At 38.0% G+C, this 20,352-nt stretch overlaps 2 protein-coding genes across 2 annotated transcripts; both read left to right on the forward strand.

The window, feature by feature from the left end:
* Positions 1–219: 219 nt before the first annotated feature.
* Positions 220–5,465, forward strand: LOC115800796 (toll-like receptor 8). Its single transcript, XM_030758321.1, has 2 exons — positions 220–587; positions 2,272–5,465. Exons 1-2 carry the CDS (start codon positions 585–587, stop codon positions 5,374–5,376), a joined length of 3,108 nt encoding a protein of 1,035 aa, XP_030614181.1. The 5' UTR covers positions 220–584; the 3' UTR covers positions 5,377–5,465.
* Positions 5,466–6,132: 667 nt separating this feature from the next.
* On the forward strand, positions 6,133–7,296 carry tmsb4x (thymosin beta 4 X-linked). The gene is made up of 3 exons (XM_030758256.1): positions 6,133–6,219; positions 6,739–6,849; positions 6,939–7,296. The coding sequence occupies exons 2-3, from the start codon at positions 6,750–6,752 to the stop codon at positions 6,968–6,970; spliced, it is 132 nt and encodes a 43-aa protein (XP_030614116.1). The 5' UTR covers positions 6,133–6,219; positions 6,739–6,749; the 3' UTR covers positions 6,971–7,296.
* Positions 7,297–20,352: the final 13,056 nt, after the last annotated feature.

Raw genomic sequence — 20,352 nt, forward strand, 5'->3', positions numbered from 1 at the left:
TAACCTGCATGTCCATATCTGCTATTCCACGTTTGGCTGTTATTCAGATTGTCCCCATGGTGGCACCAGTGCTACAGTTTTTAGAGGGGGGGGTGTTTACATATTAACCCTAAAGTCACTGTCCCACACAGAAGCACATCGGTGTTTGAGTAAATATATAGTCAGTAAAATATTAATGACTAAAATTGTGTTAATTTTAAACTCCATATTTATTCAAAGCAATTGGTGAATTGATTGTCACTCGTTGCTATGCTTACTGGAGATTCTTGTGTTTATTTTGGTTGACAAATAAAATGTTTGGTTTTTTTTGAAAATGGGAAATGAAACAGATGCAGTTCTTCAATTAATGTGCTACTTCCCTCCCACAACATATCATGCTATGTTAACAGTTTGTTGCTTCTGTGTTTCACTTTAGTCAAAGGGGTTTCTTTAAGTGTCGGCACAAAAAACAAGGAGTTCATATGGGGTCACTTGTCCTGAATACATGGCATATGAGAAAGGCAGCTTTTAGCTTTAACAACAAAAAAAAAGAGCTTGAAAGATTTCCCTGATTGTTATTCAGAGATCAATACACCAGAGACACAATGGTAAGTTTTACTAAGTTTCTGTGTATAATTACTTACATTTTACCCATCAGATTTCTGGTTATCTGATTGTCTCTTAATTTATCATATTCACTTTCATTCTTTTGCTAGTTTTATCATTTTTGTGGCAAAATGATACATAGACATATTTGACTCCAAAAAACTGGAGAGTTTTGTTAGCTTTTAGAAATTCCCTTTGTTTTTTGTAAATGTGTCACTCCATTACATTAAAATGTACATTAAAAATTACTCACATTTGTGTAAAAGGTGTCACATCATCATTAATCTATCAGTATTTTCTTTCATTTTAAAAAAACAGCTGGTGGTGCCTGAGTGAAAAGAAGCTATGAAGTCACATATTTATTGTGTATTGTCAAAGATACATTTATCCGGCTGAGACTTTTCATCAGGGCACTTCCAGCTGATGCAATGCTGAAGATCATACAGCTACAATGAAGATCTGGGACAAATTGATGTAGAAAATGTATGGGATACTGTATTTCAGACACTGAAAAATAAAATACTTTTTTTTTTTTAGCCACAGTGCCTTTATTTGCAGTAGAGGAGAGACAAGAAATTAGGGGAAAACACACGGTCACATTGGCAACAGGCTGGGACTTGAACCTGCACCGCCCACACTGCAATGTGGCATATGTATGCGGTTGCTAGCTTTAACCACTAAGCCAGCTGTTTTCTGAAAAAATAGAATACTTTTAACAACAACCTGGAGCCACCTAAAGAAAAATTAAAGTTCTTGAGAAAGAAGTTGCACTTTTTAAAAAAGTTGAATTCAGAAGAATTAAAACATCCCTTTGCTTGGTGAAACACATCCAGAGGTTTTGCTGTTTGAACCTTGGTTAACCTAGTGTGGACAGTATCTTATAGTGGCTACAGCACTTAAGGTTAGCACAGACTTTTCTCCGTTTCTTCTACTCTAAAAGTCTCTCAGCATTTATCATTATCTCAAACCTGTCACTTAGGGAACTGTTCACTGAATCTGATATGGTCTAGGATATGACAAAGAACAGGAACAGATTTCCCAGCTGCAATTTCATTTACAAACAATTTATTGGCACCTGCTGGATACAAGTGATGGCATACTTGGAAAAAGATAAACTGACTCCTTTTTTTCCTTTTCAAGCCTGATTTGTAACATCCATGGGCCTCATTCACAAATCATATATAAATCTGTGATTCCATAATATTTCTATAATTGAATTTGTTTGTACTCTAACAATTTCACAACTGCCTGAGACCATTTTTACAAATAAATGAGTCAGTCATTCATTTCATTTGGCCATAGATTTCTCCAATACATCATAAACCAAAAGGGGGATAGGGTGAACAAGACTAAGAACGGGACAACCATTTGCAGCTACTGTACCACTTGACGTGTGAGTGGAAAGAGGAGACAGAAAGAGAAATATGGAGAGATCAAAAACAACAAGCAGAGCAGGAGAAAAAACTGAAAAGAGACAAAAGTTAATGCATGCAACAGAACAAGTTTTATATCTGCATGGGAAGTGAAAAAAAAGGGAAGTGGAGGAGAAGTGCAAATGTAACACAAGAGGTCCTGCAGCAGCCTGAGCCAATAGCAACATAACTAAAGAATGATTCAGAGTCAGCCATGAATAACTTTAAAAGCTTGAAATTACTTCATTTATCTGATTTCATCATCTTTCCACAGATTAGCAAATCTTGGATGCTGTTGTTCTGTCTGTGTTGCCATTATGAGATCCAGCAGGCTGCATGTAAACCACTCTGGATGACACGGCAGTTTCCTTGTGATGTCATATCCTACAATACGTCCAAACTCAAATTTGACTGTAAAGGCCGCCACCTAGAGAAAGTACCAAAAGGGATAACTGGTAATGCAACTGATCTTAACCTATCAGAAAATTTCATTAAAAATGTTACAGCTGATTCATTTTATAATCTGCTGAATCTGACTCAGCTCAGTCTCAACTGGGCAAACAAGACAAAGTCTGATGATGTATGCAGTCTACTGAACATTTTTGAAAATGCTTTCAAAAATCTGACAAAACTGAAGCAACTGAGACTGACCGGCAACTGTCTGACTGAAATTCCTGGCAATCTTCCTCAAAGTGTGGAAATTCTTGAGCTAAACATTAACAAGATTAGTTTGGATAAACTGGATAACAGAAGCTTTGCTGGCTTAACAAACATGACACACCTGCTGTTATCTAAAAACTGCTACTTCTTGAATCCTTGCGGGAAGACTGTCACTATTACGGAAAAACCCTTTGAACTCCTGGACAAACTGCAGGTTCTGGACTTGTCTTTTAACAGCTTAACCCACGTTCCAAAAGGATTACCCCAATCACTAAAATCCTTACAGCTGGATTCCAATAAAGTGGAGTACATATCTAAAGATGATTTCCAGGGGTTACCAAATTTAAAATTTCTCTATATACAAGGGAACTGTCCAAGATGTCACAATGCTCCATACCCTTGTGTACCGTGTCCTAACGGTTCTCTTAACATACATCCTGATGCATTTCAAAATCTAACACATCTTGAGACACTAAACCTGGGAGGAAACTCACTGGAACACCTGAATCCCTCTTGGTTTGAAGGTCTAAAGAATCTTAAACAATTGTTTCTGGAATTTAACTTCTTACAAAAAGCTATAACTGGTAAGGACACATCAGTTAAAGCTTTTAGTTATCTGCACAATCTAGAAAAACTTGACCTGTCTTTCAATTATGCTCTCGGATTGTACCCAGAAGAATTAACTCTTTCAAAAGACTTTTCAAGCCTCAGATCACTGAAAACTTTACATTTAAATGCTATAGTATTCCAGAGAATTGGACCAGACACACTCAGACCTCTATACAATTTGACAAATATGTCTTATTTGTACTTAAGTACTAACTTCATCATTCACTCTGACCCTACTGTGTTCAGCAATCTTTCCCATGTAAAAATGATATATCTTGGAGAAAACAGGTTGTATCCTACTACAATAGAAAGTGCACCAACTCTAAGATACAGAAACAATCAGAATGCAGACCTTTCTATTTCACCATTCATAAAACATGCTCCAAAAGACTCCATCTATGAGGTACTACACAGAACTACAAAGCAAGAGTGCTGTGACTCTGGACGAGTGCTTATCCTCAGCTCAAATAATCTGTTCTTCATTTCTCCACAGCAATTTGAGGGCTATGGAAATATTTCATGCCTCAACCTCTCAGGAAATGGATTTTCACAGGCACTTAATGGCACAGAGTTCAAGATGCTGCCCAATCTGACATATCTGGACTTATCATTCAATAAGATCGATCTGGCCTACAGCAATGCCTTCAAAGAACTAACAAAACTACAAGTACTAGACCTCAGTTACAATCAACACTACTTTAAAGCATTCGGAGTAACACTTAACTTAAATTTCACTCAAAATCTGCCTGTGCTAAGAGTGCTTAATATGAGTCATAATGCCATTTCCACATTGACAACAAAAGAAATGTATAGCAAATCATTAGCAGAACTTAGGTTTACACATAATGATCTAGGAAAACTTTGGAAAGACAGGGATGGCTCATATAAGAAACTTTTCACTAATCTTTCTAATTTGACAGTTTTAGATATATCCTCCAATGATATTAAAAAGATTCCAGATGATGTTTATGAATATTTGCCACATAACCTCACAATACTGCACATAAGTCATAACTCACTTAATGACTTTAGTTGGGATAAATTGCCTTTCCATCAACTTCAAATTTTAGACCTGAGCTACAATTCTTTGTCTACACTGACAGCTATTAACTCAAACATCACAAAGACTTTGATTTTTCTTGACCTGAGTCATAATCACATTTTCCATGTCGGTAACTGTTTTTTAAAGAGTCTGAAAAGTCTCAGGACTCTCAGCCTTAGAAACAACAAAATAACTATTGTCAGTCAAACTACCTTTGAATCAGCAACTGAAAACCAGACTTTGTTCCTACAGGGAAATCCATTTGAGTGTAGTTGTGATTTGTTAGAATTCATTTTATGGATTGAAGACAGTGCTGTAAAGATCCCGAGACTGACCACTGAGGTGACATGTAACACACCAGCAAACCAGAAGGACCAAGCAATGATAAACTTTAACATTAATCAGTGTGTAAATGCCAGTCAGGCATTCCTGCTCTACACTCTCACAACTTCCTTCATTATTGTTTTTATGTTTGTGGCAACAGTTGCTCACTTATTTTACTGGGATGCTTCCTATGTCCTACACTATATGAAAGCTAAGCTGAAAGGGTACAGCTCCTTGAACTCAACAGGCAGTGTTTATGATGTCTTTGTGACATATGACACCAAAGACCCATATGTCTCTGAGTGGGTGATGAGCAATCTGCTGGTGCAACTGGAAGAAGAGGGAGAGAAGCATCTTCCACTCTGTCTGGAAGAGAGGGACTGGCCCCCAGGGGTCCCACTAGTGGACAACCTCACCCAGAGCATCCAATACAGTCGCAAGACGCTGTTTGTCTTAACAAAGGGCTACGTGAAGACCGGTGCTTTCAAGTTGGCAATGTATCTAGCCCACCAAAGACTGCTGGATGAAAATGTGGATGTGATCGTATTGCTTCTGCTGGAGCCTGTCCTGCAGCATTCTCACTTCCTGCGCCTGAGGAGGAGACTGTGTGGAGAAAGTGTTGTAGAGTGGCCGAGAACAGCAGCCCCAGAGCCCTGGTTTTGGCAAAACCTGAGAAGTGTCATAAGAGTAGATAATCAGGTCATGTACAACAAGAATTATTCAAAATACTTCACAACCAAGTGAAGAGACTGTTGAACAACTAATATTTTATTTGAGTATACTGAATCTTTTATAATTCATGTGCAGTATCTTATCAAATAAAACCATTTTAAAACATGTGCCATTTTTTGGATGTAAATTTTGCAGTCTGTTATCTGGTTTCCATTTATGATAAAAATCTCTTCTGAGGATTTTTTAATAAAAGGGAATTGAGAACATTATACACAGCCTACTCATTTCATTCTTTACTGATAGCTATGTATGTATTAAATTATTATTGCACAGAAAAACAATCATACAAATTCCCCAATCTATGTTTTGTTAGCTGGTCTGCTATTCCCAGTTTGGTTATTACTTAGTTTTTCCATATGGTGTCGCTACTTACACATTTTTAATAGTTTCCTGTTTGCAAATAAACCCTTAAGTCATTGTCCCACTCAGAAACAAATAACTGTCAGCTATATTTGTTTCCTTACAAGAACAAACAACTCAAACCGCTGCATTAATGCACAAACCTTCTGTAGCGTCAGGATAAAATTAATAGACGAGGTTAAATGAGGTAATGGGACACAGCTGTTGCTAATGACGACTGGACATTTATCATTACTAAAATAAATAAATAATGCTCGGAGAATTTTTTTTATTATTATTCTTTGGTTCTGCCATATTTCCCGGCTATCAGCGTTTATTTTTATCACTATAAATAAAATCAAAAACTTTATTTTTTGTATCGAAGTAATCAGAACGTCACGTCAGACGCTCATTTGCATACCGCGCGGTATTTATTGTGTGATTGCGGGTGGAACCAGCACTCTGCTCCTGTACTAACCGGACGCGCATCCTGTGATTTCGCTGACTAATACTCTGGTGCGTAAGTTCCCGTTTTAAGTTTGTTTCTTTAAGTTGACCAAACGTTTGCATTTAGCTTTGGCGTTTATTTGGTTTGCTGTGGTTTAAAACATTTATCCTGATTGCATTTTCCTACCTCAATATGGACGGTATCGTGATGTTGAAAAACTGTAGAAATAAGTCAAAAATGTTGCATAGCTAGTCAAGGGCATACCTTTACTGCTTTGCCAGTTATTTAAAGCTTCATTTGCGTGAGTAACCTTTTGAAACTAAAGAGAGCGCATTTACTTAGTGTGCCAGCGTCCTTTTTTTTTTTTTTCTTTCTCCTTTGAAGGTATTGTGTGCATCTAAACTCCTTAATTGCGACCGCCCGAGTTGAAGTAATTGTCCAGTTAATACTTCAGTGCATGCACCCCCCCCCCCCCCCCCCCCCTTTTTTTTTTTTCCTCCTCCTTACGTTCGGATCTTTTAAATCAAACTTCTTCAAATCTAAGGTTCTGGGTGTGTCAGTCTAATGAGGGGTTTTCTGTTTTACAGCCTCTGCAAACATGGCTGACAAACCTGACGTCAATGAGGTCACAACCTTTGACAAGACCAAGCTGAAGAAGACGGAGACACAAGAAAAAAACCCACTGCCAACCAAAGAAAGTAAGTCCTGCATCCACTGACCTTAATCCAGAACACTTTGCTGCTATGGTCAGTAAATCTGAGAACTAACCTTCTCCCTCCTGTTGCAGCCATTGAACAGGAGAAGGCAGCATCCTCATGAAGACCAGTCCTCCTGCTGTACATTCCCCAAGCTGTCACTATCAACATGCATTTCAAGTTTAATAACATCATTGACAAATGGCTGTACAGCCCACACCATTCACTTGTCTAGATGGCCCTCTGTACAGTATGGAAGTGTGGCTTTATCACCTTTGGGACCTGGTCATCTGTCTGTATCCAGTGTGGCATTGAGAAGTGAAACAACTGACAAACCTACACTTGGAGATTTATAGCCCTACTCTTGCCAATTCTAACAAGCCATCTATTAAAAACCTGGAATGCGCAAGTTTTGTTTAATATGCACAATAAAAAAAATTGTAAATGTAATACTTGTGTGGGTTTTTTTTTTTTTTTTTTTTTTTTTTTTTTTTTTAAATGAAATTTATGCTCAACCTTGGGACAGCCATTAACAGCCCTTTAATCTTGAGCAGGTTGTCCTACATGGGATCCCTCTCGGCATTTCCTGTCTCCTGCTAGCAGTCTAAATTGCATCTGACCTAAAATGAACCAACTGCCAGTACTAAAGCTTGATCAGCCTGTTCCCTTTGTAAATGCTGCTTGACACAGTAAAGGCTGGTAATGTTTGAGCCCTGCCTAAAAAATTACAAAACAAATTGTGCTTATTCATGCTGGAGTACTTGAGCACTTAAGGATTTGGATGTTATGTCACTAAGATTAACACAACTTGGGGCTTCAGAAACAAAGCTTTGTGACACAGGATGGGTAAATGTCACTAGCAGTTGTCTGAAACTAAAATGAAGTGTTTGGTCTTTTCACGGTGTGAACTCTATCTGCCACAGATTTACTGCAGAGTCCTGCATTGTTTATTCAGTCTTCCTTACAGCTGCACTGGGCCCCTATGTAAAGTCTGCAGGAACACATCCCATGCTGCTTCCAGCTGTCAAACTGCCTGACAGGTTACCACTCCTTTAAAGCTCAGTTTAGAGTAAGGGCAGGGTGGCTCTTAAGCTTAAAATTTGACCGTTGAGAAATACAATTTAAGCGGATGCAATATGCTTTAAGAATAAATGTAAACTTGTAGCTCTAGTTGGGAAAACTACCTTGCAGCCTACCTGTCTACTGCCAATTGGGTATTTTAGATGAGGCTGTTGTACCTTGAGGTTATCCTTCTCACATACAAAAAGAAGCAGCTTCAGGATGTAAGTGAAATTCTACATTTAGTTGTCAAACGTTCAAAATTTTGAACAAATTTTTTCTTTTTTCTCTGCTTATTTGAAGTCTTGATTTTGGTGACCTCATTTAATGCATAAACCAGTATTTGGAGACGATCTTTTGTTTTTAATTAAAAGAAGCAAAAGAAAATGGAAAACTCATTATGCTGTTCAAGCACATCAGCCGTATCTTATGTGGGGAAAGAGATTATACAATGCAATGTATCTATATAGTGTAACAGCTGTGCTGGAACAACAATAGGCCTTGCTGGGGGATTGGCACAAGTTCATCCTCTTTTCCCATGAGGCTGCATTTAAGCTAAAGTCATTTTTAGTATGGGAACAGGACATGTTAGTTTATTTTACATTTGCTGTTTTTAAGGAGCTCATGCAGACATCTGTGATGCCAGGCCCTCCTCTACACCACCTACCATCTGTATGTGCAGTCTGGTCAGAGAAGAACTCAGTACCCATATGTGCGTTTTAGGGAGACCTATAGAATATATTACAGGACAATATGCTTAGACTATTTACATGCTTTTTAAACTTTCTTAGACAAACAGCAGGACCCTACAATGATAAATTAGAAGGGTTTAACAAATATATCCCCACCCCCCCCAATAAAGAAAGCACCATATTTATGTAGTAAAAGAAAAGAATCATAATCATTTTTGTATTTTTACTAATGCCGCTTGTGTGAGTCTGCATTCCACGATGGTGTCTGACAAGTCAAGACCTGACACAGCCTGTAGAAAGGAATGCAAATGGCACTGAAATGGCTGATTGAGTTGAACTTGGCGTAAGACACCGAACAGCCTCTGCCACCATTGAGACTGGCACACTGGACTGGCTGTGACTCAGTGGTAACTGACAAAGAACACAGATATCCCTGAGAATGCTAATGGCTGCATACTGTATGTAATGTGCTATGAGCATGAGACCACACTGGCACTGCTGCTGCCCCTGGAGCTGTATTGTAGAGTGTCAACAACTGTATTGTACTGATAGACAGAGTGGATCAGAATAACTTTGCAAACGATAGGATCGCACAGAATAGACACAAAAATAAGTGTATCATGTCCATATCTCCTAAATTACACAGTTCTGCCTAGAAAAAATAATACCAAAAAATGAAGTCTTAGAAAGGCCTCACAAAGTTTCAGAGTATTTTATCTATTACATTATGAACTGTGAAGTCTACTTTCAGACAAATATTTTGTATTTAACTATGTTTCGGTGAGATTATTAAAAAAAATAATGCAGCTAAGCAGTAAATTCTGTCATCTGTTCACTCAGAGTTGAATGACTTCGCATTTTTGCGTCTAGCTGATGCAAAAATCAGTCTCAAATTATATTTTTTATACATTTTTAGAGCCGTGGTGTGTGTTGATGTGCTTTGTAAGCCTACATAGGCTGATAAACCTGGAAGCATATCATGGGAATAATCACATCATAGAGAGTTACCAAACAATGAGTCATCATGAACTGAAATATAATAATTTTATTGTTTGAACAGTGGGCCACTTTGATTTTTGGAGTTTAGGCAAAGCATTTATCTTTGCTAATGCAAAAGTCAATACAATTAATAAAAACCCCTTTTATCACTTCATCAGTTATCACCTAGGTCCCATTGTCTTTTTTAAAGGAAATGCTACAATAGCGAAACAAGGCTTGTTCCAAAAGGTTTTATTTTTACATGCAAGAGGAAGTGACAGGATCTCGCAGCTGCGTGGTGAAACTCGTCTCTGTGTCTCTGCTGCTCAACAGAAGCAATCAAGTTTAAGGCTGAACATCTACTTTTCTCTGTGTTTCCATGGCAGCAGATGAGAATTCCACTGTGGATCAGAGACTGTTGTTCAAAGCTTTAAATCTATTCAATTCACAAGAGTGTGCTAATATAGTATTGTATTAGTACAATCAGTGCAAGTAATTGTGACTTTCTTGAATTAGCTTCTTCTGTGTGGTGGTTTTGCTAGATGCACTGTTTTTCCACAATACTCAAACTGCTTATGCCTTTCTATTTTTTAGCATCAATGTCAGTACTCAAAGTAAATGTACCACACTGAAAGGTTTTTAATTGTGGCTCGCCATTAGTTAACAACTAATGTTCTTGTAGGAACGAGCGTTCGGTTAGGAACATAAAGTGTTGTGGACCAAACCTGTTAGGAACAGCTGCTACACTAGGTGACATAAAACAAGAGAAACTCAGTTCAACGGTGAACTATTTTCCGACTGTTTTGTTCACAGTGGAGATCAAGCAAACACTTTCCCTCAGGCAAAAATGTCAAAAATTTGTCTACCTGTCACAGCACGTCTTCCATGTTAAGACACAGCTTTTTTTTAAAAAGGGCTTCAGGTATGACGCACAGCACGAACATTGTTTAGCGTTGTTTACTGCTGTGCTCTTATATAATACATTATCTATGTGCACTGCTGAAAACACATAATTGAGATGTATGCCACCAGATAAAGAGACAAAAATGATTTGTTTCAGAATAAAAATATGTACTAGTCTTAATGATAGGGAAACAAGGCTGTTTTCCTTTCTGTCTAACTGGACATTGTTTCCCAGATGATCCCAAAAGGATTCGTATTGTTATATATTATATAATATCACAAAATCTACCAAGATAAGTGACTGATAGGAGAAATGCTAATTTCACTTTTATATCGAGCATAAACAGTAGAAGCTGGGACAAAGAGTTCAGTCATCTGCCTTGTTGTGTTCTCAATTCAGACTGCACAAAAGAAGGGACAATTCATCTTGTCTTCTTTTTTATGCCCGTGGTGGGAAAAAGCAGTTGCGTGAAAGGTAGACACAAAAGCTGAGGGGTGTGAGCTGACCGAGGCAGTGACACACAATAATGGTTCTTATGTGTGACAAAGACAACCTTAGAAATAGGCCTTGTGCTGTATTTGTAACCAAGGAAAGATATCTATCTATATATCTAATAAGTTAATCTATTAGCAATGTTATGGAAAGAGTTAAAATATCTCAAGCCTAAGAGTATGTGCATCATTAGTGAAACATAAGGACTCCACAACTAAGTGCAAGTAGCTCAGATGCAACAAAAATGTGAAGTGAAATTGTGTTCATAAATTCCACAAACAACAAAAAACACTGGTGGGATGACTGAAGAGGAATATTACTAACAGCAATGTAGTTATCAGAGGTAAAAGCATAGTAAAAGAACAAAACAAAACAAAGGAAACAAAGGAAAATCCAGAGGAACAAAACTAACAACAGTATCACCTCTCCAACCCCCAGCGCCCAATGATCTCAACTCATTTCTCTCAGTTTCCTCTAAGTTTAGTTGAACGGTAGTGTGCACACATGCCAACCAAGAGTTTAAACAGCAAGGACATCACAGGAGAAATGCACACTCAGAATGAGGAACAGGAAGCTGAAACTAACCTGCAGGCAGTTAATACATCCAGCAGCCTAACTTGGAAGTACTGAGGTTAAGAGCTGTGAAACACAAAAAAACAAAGTGTTTTAACCCCCTCTTATCTAAAGGTTGTTTATAAAGAATGTGTACACTGGCAGGTAAGTCACTTCTAATACAGATACAAAACATCAATACTAAACTCTCCACAGTATACAAATTTGTTATTTCAGAGCATTTTAAAATAAATGCAAAGGTTTTAGGCTGACTTACACAAAGCAAACATAAAACCAGCATACACAAATTACTACTTGAGCATTGCAGGACTATATCTGCAGTCTGATTGGTGCACAGATGTAGTGAGTGTGGAGTGATTCAATGTGACATGTGCATGCAACCCTGCAGCTGCAAGAGTCACCCTCCTGTGCATAGTAGCACACCAGATGTGAGTCTGTCACCTCACTCTTCCTGGCTTCAGCAGCACTGTCCTCATGGTATATTCTTATGAACAGAAACATTTCACAGTGGTACCAGCCATGGCTGTAGTCCCCAAACCATATGTGACACATGCAGAATAGGTGAGGGTTTAGGCTACTATAATAACTGTGATCATGCTAGCTTGTGGTTGTAATCATGTGTGACATTTGAGACAGGAAGTGAGAGGACTAAGTATAAAGTGGCATGCCACTTTGCAAAGGGAGACAGAAGTTGTGTGGCAGCAAGAGTGGGATGTAAGCAGAGGAAGTGAGTGTTTTTGTTCAAGGGGCAAAAAAAAAACAGTGGAATTTTAAAAAATGCAGCTCTTGGACAAGTTGCAGTCCAGATGTCTGCAGATGTGTGGTGTTTTCATGGACCAACTGCTTGTTAACACAGGTTAATGCGGTTAACACCTTGTCAAAACTAACAACTTTAGTCTTAATATCTGAAATATTGAAAGCTGTACAGGAAAAAAAAGTAGTTCCTTACAAGGAAATGCTAAGTCTGTCCAGAGTGAAGATTACTAATAAAATGACCAACAGACCCTTTCTTAAATCAGTTATATACCTTCTGCTGTGATAGGTAACCAAAAATAATGCTGCATGTTAGTGTAATTTTGTTTTGTACAGATCATGATGAAAAAGCAGAATAATGCTTTTGACAAGTCCCCTGAGTGCCACGTGTCATCTTACACAGTCAAAATGATGCTTCTGTAAACTTACAGTATAGCTTTCTCAACTGGTGATTACAATGTTTGCACGAGATTAGTATTTCTCTGAAATGACACAAAATATGCTCCTGAGGCAACCTATTATTTTGTGTCTATGGTGGCATTTGCTAATGACCAAGCAATAGGTGGCATCCCACGTTAGGCACTTTAAAGCAGTCTTAGAGCAGCTTGTTAGTGACTCCATCTGAGTTTCGGAGGTGTGTGACAGGATGTGGTTAAAGAGCTGCAGCACCCAACTGAAGAAGCAAAACTCCACAGTTCAATTAACTTAGCTGATGGGCTTAGAGCATAAATACACTAATATAGTGTTGGAATAAAACATAAGCTTCAGCTGACCTGATTCCTCTTTGCTGAACTTTGTAATTATTGTTTGTAGAACAGGTCAGTGGCGATAAATATTATAACTTTTTTTTAAAAATGTGCTTATAAGCAACTCTGACATGAGCTCAACAAATGTTAGGGCTGTGAACACTTCCGTGCTCTGTTCACACGAGGTTTAAGACAGACGCATGTGTAGTGACTTAAAGACATTTAAAGTGATGCCATCAGGATGTTTACTGTGTGCACTTCCATTTTATATTGTCTACTATGCCATGAACTGCCCCAAATGTCAAACAGTCATAAAAATATCATGTGCAGGTCAGTGTATCCTACCACTATGCACTATGATCTGTGAGAACTACACTCAAGTTGCTAACACCTTAGCAAAGCACAGAAGTCTGGGGGTAGATTCAGACAGCTTGATGAAAACTGTCTGAGCATTGTGCATGGCTATGAGTGTCCTATATACTGTATAGTGGCCAAATGCATGGATTTATATACTGATCCTCCACAAAGGCTACAGTCTGTTTTTACATTTGTGATAATGCCATAAAACACACACAAACTCTCATGAAGTTTAATATATTCTGCACCCATGTTTCAGTAGTTTTAAGAGCTTGTTGAGAAAAGAAGGCAGCTAAGGCTATGGCATTCAGATTTGGTCTAGTCTAATCTCCCTTTAATTAATATGGATAAGCACTGAAATGTGTGTATGTGTGTGCTTGTCTATGTGCGTGTTTGAGTGTACAGCCAAAGTTTGTCTGAGGGAAGCCCTCAAGACAAAGCAGAGTTTAAAGGTTTTTGTACTCCTAATTTCCGACCTCTGCTATTTATGACATTGTCTCTGTTCCTTTTTCTAGTGGGTGGGCTGTTTCCACTTCACCCTGTGCACCACTGCAGAGGAATCTGCAGTTACATAGTGTAACATAGAAGCCTCAACTTCTTTCTGCCCACACAACAAGCATTACTAAAATGTTAACCAAGGACCTTAAATGACAAAAATGGAATAAATGAAGACTGCATCCAAAGCGATGAGGTGTAGACAACTATTATATATAAACCCCCTGAAACTATAATTACAACTGTTAAAAAAAAAAAAAAAATTATATATATATATATATATATATATATATATATATATATATATATATATAATATATATATATATATATATCTATATATATATATATATATATATATATATATGACTGCTTTTAATATCCCTGCGTTTTCTGCATAGCTACAGCAATAGCTTTAGAGCTCATTCTAACCAGAAACCATGAAAGTGAAATCTGGTTGTTTTCATTTTCAATAGACTTTTTCTGAGAACACAAAGTCTGTAATAACAGCACAGCCATTTTAAAGTATTATCAGGAGCCATTCAGCCTACCCATAGTGCAGCAACATTACAGCTTTTGTACAAAGGCGTAGTAGGAGGTAAAAGTGATACTGCAGCATGTCCTATCCTGTTAGGCATGCGGTTTACACAATCACTACACCAAGGTGAGGCCACTTGTCTTCTTAGGGTACATAGCTGTGTAATTACATCCAGCACAAACCTCCACAGTTAGAAGGAATAAAGGACGGCTTTAAAATCTGATCCTTATGGTCAAAATAATTAACAGTAAAGTAAATTCCTACAACTTCAAAGAATAAGGCAAAATCCGGATATAGTATAAATTCGTAATTATCTTGACAAGTGAATTTTACTATTATAGTAACATGTGCTTTGACTACATGTCTTGTATTACACACAGAAAGCATAGTAAATGTGGTCTAGTGTTATCACAGGAATAATGTGGGTTTTCAAACTCTATAATCTGTTGGCACCAAAAAATTAAATAAATAAACCGAAATACATGAGGTATTTTAAAGTACTGCTTTATCAGTACACAAGGTTGAAAAGGGCAGTTTAAAGCAGATATAGGTTAAGATATAGTCACATTGCAGGAAGTACAAAGGGAACGTTCCCCATTAAGTAACCACAGATTTGAAAAAGAAGAACTAAAAAAAATAATTCAAACTCTACAGGCATGGTACAGGTACATACAGTTTTCATTCAAATGTCAGCCATTGCTTTTGCACAAACAAACCCTTGAGAACATGGTCATGGTTGAGCCTGACATGCTGAGAAAAGTACTTTCACAGCTAAACAACACTACTGTAGCTGTCTTTTAGACCCTATCTCCACCACACATTTTTAATTGGTTAGTGGCTCTTTTAGGGGGGATTACCGAACATTTCAAATTGCTGTCTTAAGACAGGTATCTGAAAACAGCCGCTGTTAAGCCCCTTCTGAAGAAGAGTAATTTGGAGACATCAGTACTCAATAATTACAGACCTGTGTCCAAGTTTTAGAGAAACTTGATTTCAGCTGAATGATTTTATGATTGAATGTGATTTTTTGTAAAGTATCAATCTGGTTTTAGAGTGAGACACAGTACAGAGACGGTGCCTTCTGTGTTGGTACTTCTGGATCTCAGTGCTGCCTTTCATACTGTGAATCACTCCATACTTTTAGACAAACTGATTGTGATTGGACTCTCAAGTACTGTTTTTAACTGGTTTAAATTGTATCTCACCAATAGAAGATTCTTTATAAGTGCCAATGAGTGTTTGTCGGGGGCTACAAACTAAACTACGGTGTTCCACAGGAGTCAATTCTGGGACCAGTGCTTTTTAACATTTACATGCTCCCACTTGGCATTGTCATCAGGAGACACAGCATAAATTTACACAGTTATGCTGATGATAAACAGCTTTATGTTGCTGTGTCTCCTGATGACACAGAACAAATTGATGCTCTTTTTAACTGCATCTTAGATATTAAATCATGGATTTAATGAAAGCAAACTTCCTCCAGCTCAATCAGGACAAAACTGAGATATTGATCATGTGCACTGAAGCTCAGAGGAAGAAATTTCTTAAAAACCTTTTTGAAGCTCACATCAAAAACATTATAAAACTTGCATTTTACCACTTGAAGAACACTGCAAGAGTCTGACTGTTTCTTTCTCAAGCCAGTGCAGAGACAGTGATTCATGTTTTTTAATCACCTGCAGGATTGTTTAATGTAGTGCTCGTTTTTCTGCTCTTCCAAAGAAATCTTTGTCACCACTGCAGATGCTTCAAAACTCAGCTGCTCATGTGTTGAAGGGGACAAGAAAAAGAACCCACATTGCACCAAATTTAAAGTCTCTGCACTCTCTCCGAGTCAGTTTCAGAATCAATTTTAAGATCCTTTTATTGTTTTTTTGAGACTCTCAGCTGTTTAAGGCCTCCTTATCTTCCTGATTTACTTTTGCACTGAGAGCCCTCCAGAACCCTCCAGTCATCTGATAGGAGACTGTTAACCGTGCCTAAAATTAGAACTAAAACTCACAGATCTTTTAGTTATTATGCTCCACATTTATGGAACAGTCTCTCTGGTGACCTGAGGGCTGCTGAGACTGTTGAGATTTTTAAAAGCAAACTTAAGAAATTAATTTCCTAGATGAGAAGTCAGCATTCAGCATTCTTGCAGGAAGACTGTGGTACAGTTCTGGCAATGCAACTGGGACAGCTACTTCTGTAAACACCACCATCAGGTCTGTAAAATACTGTGGCAGACTTACAATTCCACTCTAATGTCTTTAACCCGGCAAGCCCATTAATAAATAATGGTAAATCGCACACTGACCGTCTAGAGACATCTGGTGCTTTCCCTTCAAGCCAGCCTGAGAGCATGGCACAGCTGTGTCTGCTGCTGCATTATTGCTAAAGGGAGATCTGAGGCATTAACCTCATCACACTAATCAAACTGAGGTGCAAGAGTGAAAGTGTCCCCCAGACAGCATGAATCCCCCAAGGACTGTCTGTCTAGTTGTACTGGGTTCAACCTCACTTAACATTACTACTTCATTGTTTATTCTTTATGCAGCCCCCACCCTAGGAGGAGCACCTGCACTTAGGATCTTCTGTCTGCAAGTTACATGAGATTATTGTCAGGTCACAAAGCAAACAAATCCAATAAATTACAACTGTGACAACAAAACAAAAGTATTAGAGGTGGAAGTTTCTTTGTATAAATATTATTTGAGTTTCTTAAGCTACTAGGTGGAAGTTGACCATCAGTATATTCCTCCTTCATTTGCTGTACTAGGTTTCTACTCTCATATAAGGTAATATAGTATGCACACACTCAGTATAAGCTTCCAAATTTAGCACTCGAGGGCTACAAGTGATGGATACTTTAATTAGAACTGCACACACTCTGTCAAAAATTATTTCTCAAGATCGCTTCTTTTACTGCAGGGGGAAGTTAACAGCTCCCTTCCTGAACCATGGCAGAACTTCACAAGTTATCAGATTTGATGAGAGACCACATTACAAAGTAAGTAGCTAATTAAGCTATTTTAAAGGGAAGGAAATGGTTGTTTTTAAATGTGACTCATATATAGACTCTGGCCAAATTTAGACAGCAGTGTTCAAAGACACATTACCTCAAACAGTGTACTTAGCAGTATAGCAGTGGCCCATTTCTACAGCAGCTAGTATTGTCTGCAGTGCATTCATTGCTCATGGCATCTTCCACTCAGGGCAGGATGTGGTTGTGTACACACATCGCTTTCAAAATAACTATTCAACAGCCTTGTCTCTCCTTTTATAGTAAAGGCTGTGCTTATTGCACCATGTCCCACAGCGAGGGACTGAATGGATGAATGTGTGTTCCCACACAGAAGCAGCTCATTTGCTCAAAAAGGAGCATGCATCTTACAGGTAGGGGGTCAAACAGGGGCCTGTTATGCCCAGTACTAACAGACCTATGAACTTATAGTGAGAGGAGAGTACTGGCCTGCGTGGGTTTTAGGAAGTACGGAGGTGCACTTCCTGAATATCACCAATGCTGCAATGAAGTATTGCATCTGATGCTCCTGTTATTAGTAAGAAGAAACAACAAACTGCTTACCAACCAGTAACTGTCTCTTGTTTAACTTGCCACAGCTTTATATGTTACAGCCTACTTCATTCCCAAAGTATATGTAAACAGAGACTTTAGGTAATGGTAAAAGAACACAGCAACGCACATTACAAATTTGAACTTTCTGACTACAGGGAGTGGATATAGTAACACATCTTTTTTCCTTTGCTTCTTCATATTAGTAAATGGCTCCACCTTCTGGAAAACCATGTCACTGAAGAAAAGAAGCCTGAATCTCACTTTTAGTCCATTAATAATATTAATTATATTTGTAAAAAGAAAAAAAAAATGAACCAGTGTCTTCAGGCTTTTCCATAAAGTTAATAGTATAAATGCACTGCAGACATTAACAACACAATAATTTGTGGCATTTCGTTTGTGTGTGTGTGTGCGTGTGTATGTGTGTCTCCTGTGTTTTTCATGATTAAATATATTCACATATAGCATTTCAGAGACAAGGGTTTTTTTTTTCCCCCCAATTTCAGTCACTAAGCGGACACTAGATTAACTCGGCATCTTAAATGTCTGTGGTTTTGCCACAACAGGCGAGGGCGCTGTTGTCACGGAAATATCAGCCTCATTAACTTGAACACACAGAGTCAACATAACAGCACCAACAAAACAGCACTAACGTATTGTGTAGCATGCATGACCTACATACTTGAGATGTCGGTCACATTTAGAGTCACATTTCAGACTAAAAATGAAAGACCATGGGTGTGAGTGTTTGTTATTGGGCAGCATAGAATATTTTTCTGAAAGAGGTGATAAAGACATTATTAATCAAATGGAAAAAGGTCTAATGATTAACCTCCTTAGACCTGAGTTCCTGTTTGCAATGCACTAATTTCTCCTAGATATTTGTGACCTTATGTGTACATAAATTATGCTTCCTCTCTGAACAGGAAGTTATATTTTGTCACATGGTTGTTACAGACTACTGTAAAAAAAAAAAAAAAAAAAGTCCTCAGATGGGGACAGTGGGTTTATTTTACAGCATAACTTAACAAAGTCAACATGGCTTAACAAAGTATAAAACACTATTGAGCAGAATGAAGTTTAAGGTGTAGCAGAGCCAGAATGTAATGTAATGTGATGCCAAAATGTAATGTTCCCATATGTGGATGCAATGTCTTACATTACAGATTATAACGGATCACTCAGGTTTTTTTGTTTTTTATTTGCTGAAAATATTCTATAAGTGTTTGCCACATGCAAACCTTTCCAGATAATTCACTTAAAAAATAAAATATTTTGAGATTTTCATCTAAATGCATTTTTTAATTTCAGCTTCTCGAGGAAGGAATTCATCAATCAAATTCATCATACCTGGACTGAACTTTGTGGAACTGATTTGATGTGACATCATGTGCTCTACACACTTTTCAGTTATACTGTAGTTAAATGAAACAGCTACCGTAGGTGGTCCACAAGGACAAATCATGTGAACCAAGCCAAGCTCCTTAAATGTATTTTGGTTATTGTTAGCCAAGGTAAAACTACTTACATATGGTTATAGTGAGATTGTTGTCAGGAAAACAAAACTACACAGTTAAGCTTTGAGGAACTAGAGTGTTTATGATTAGAAGAGATCATGATAATGGTTACCACATACAGAGATTGAACAGATGACCCTGGCAGCACTGCTTGATGCTGCTCATTTGCAGCAGGGGTTATCTACCCCCATGTATGTCTCTGCATAACCTTTAAGGAAATGCTGCACATAGATTTTTTTGGTTCAACTGGATCTTGAATGTAGTTCCAAGCAAAGATTTCTGGAACGAATGCAAAGTCCAGAGAGCCAATCCATAAAACTATTTAGCTGCTAGTTTTGATTTGCTGTAACAGACAAATGGTTTGAAAATCTAAAATCAATTTCATAATTCATGTGAGTGTCAGTCTGAAAATCAGATGCTATTCAAAACCAGGAAAGAAACTGTCACGTGAAATTGGAGGGGCTGTGGCTCAGGAGGTAGTGCAGGTCACATACTAATCAGAAGGTCAGTGGATCGATTCCTTGCTGCTCCAGCCTGCATGCCAAAGTATCTTTGGACAAGATACTGAACCCCAATTTGCTCTCTGGTGTGTTCATTGGTGTGTGAATGTCAGATAGAAAGCACTTAGGTGTAGAAAAAGTGCTTGGGTGAATGAAGACATGTTGCATAAAGTGCTTTGACTGCTCAAGCATTATAGAAAAGCACTATATAAGAACCGGTCCATTTACCATATTGACAGATGCTTTGAACTTGGCTCACTCCAAAGAATCGACACTTATCATTTTTTTAAGTGCAGCCTACAGTGTTACACTGGTGGTGGAGTGCTCGAGATACAGATATG

This window comes from Archocentrus centrarchus, chromosome 21 (genome assembly GCF_007364275.1).
Source record: "Archocentrus centrarchus isolate MPI-CPG fArcCen1 chromosome 21, fArcCen1, whole genome shotgun sequence".
Lineage (NCBI taxonomy): Eukaryota > Metazoa > Chordata > Actinopteri > Cichliformes > Cichlidae > Archocentrus > Archocentrus centrarchus.

Excerpts from the sequence above, each read along its gene's own strand:
- tmsb4x (XM_030758256.1), top strand. The coding sequence starts at position 6,750 with ATGGCTGACAAACCTGACGTCAATGAGGTCACAACCTTTGACAAGACC. Across the intron at positions 6,850-6,938 it reads CCCACTGCCAACCAAAGAAA|CCATTGAACAGGAGAAGGCA; the intron begins GTAAGTCCTGCA and ends CTCCTGTTGCAG.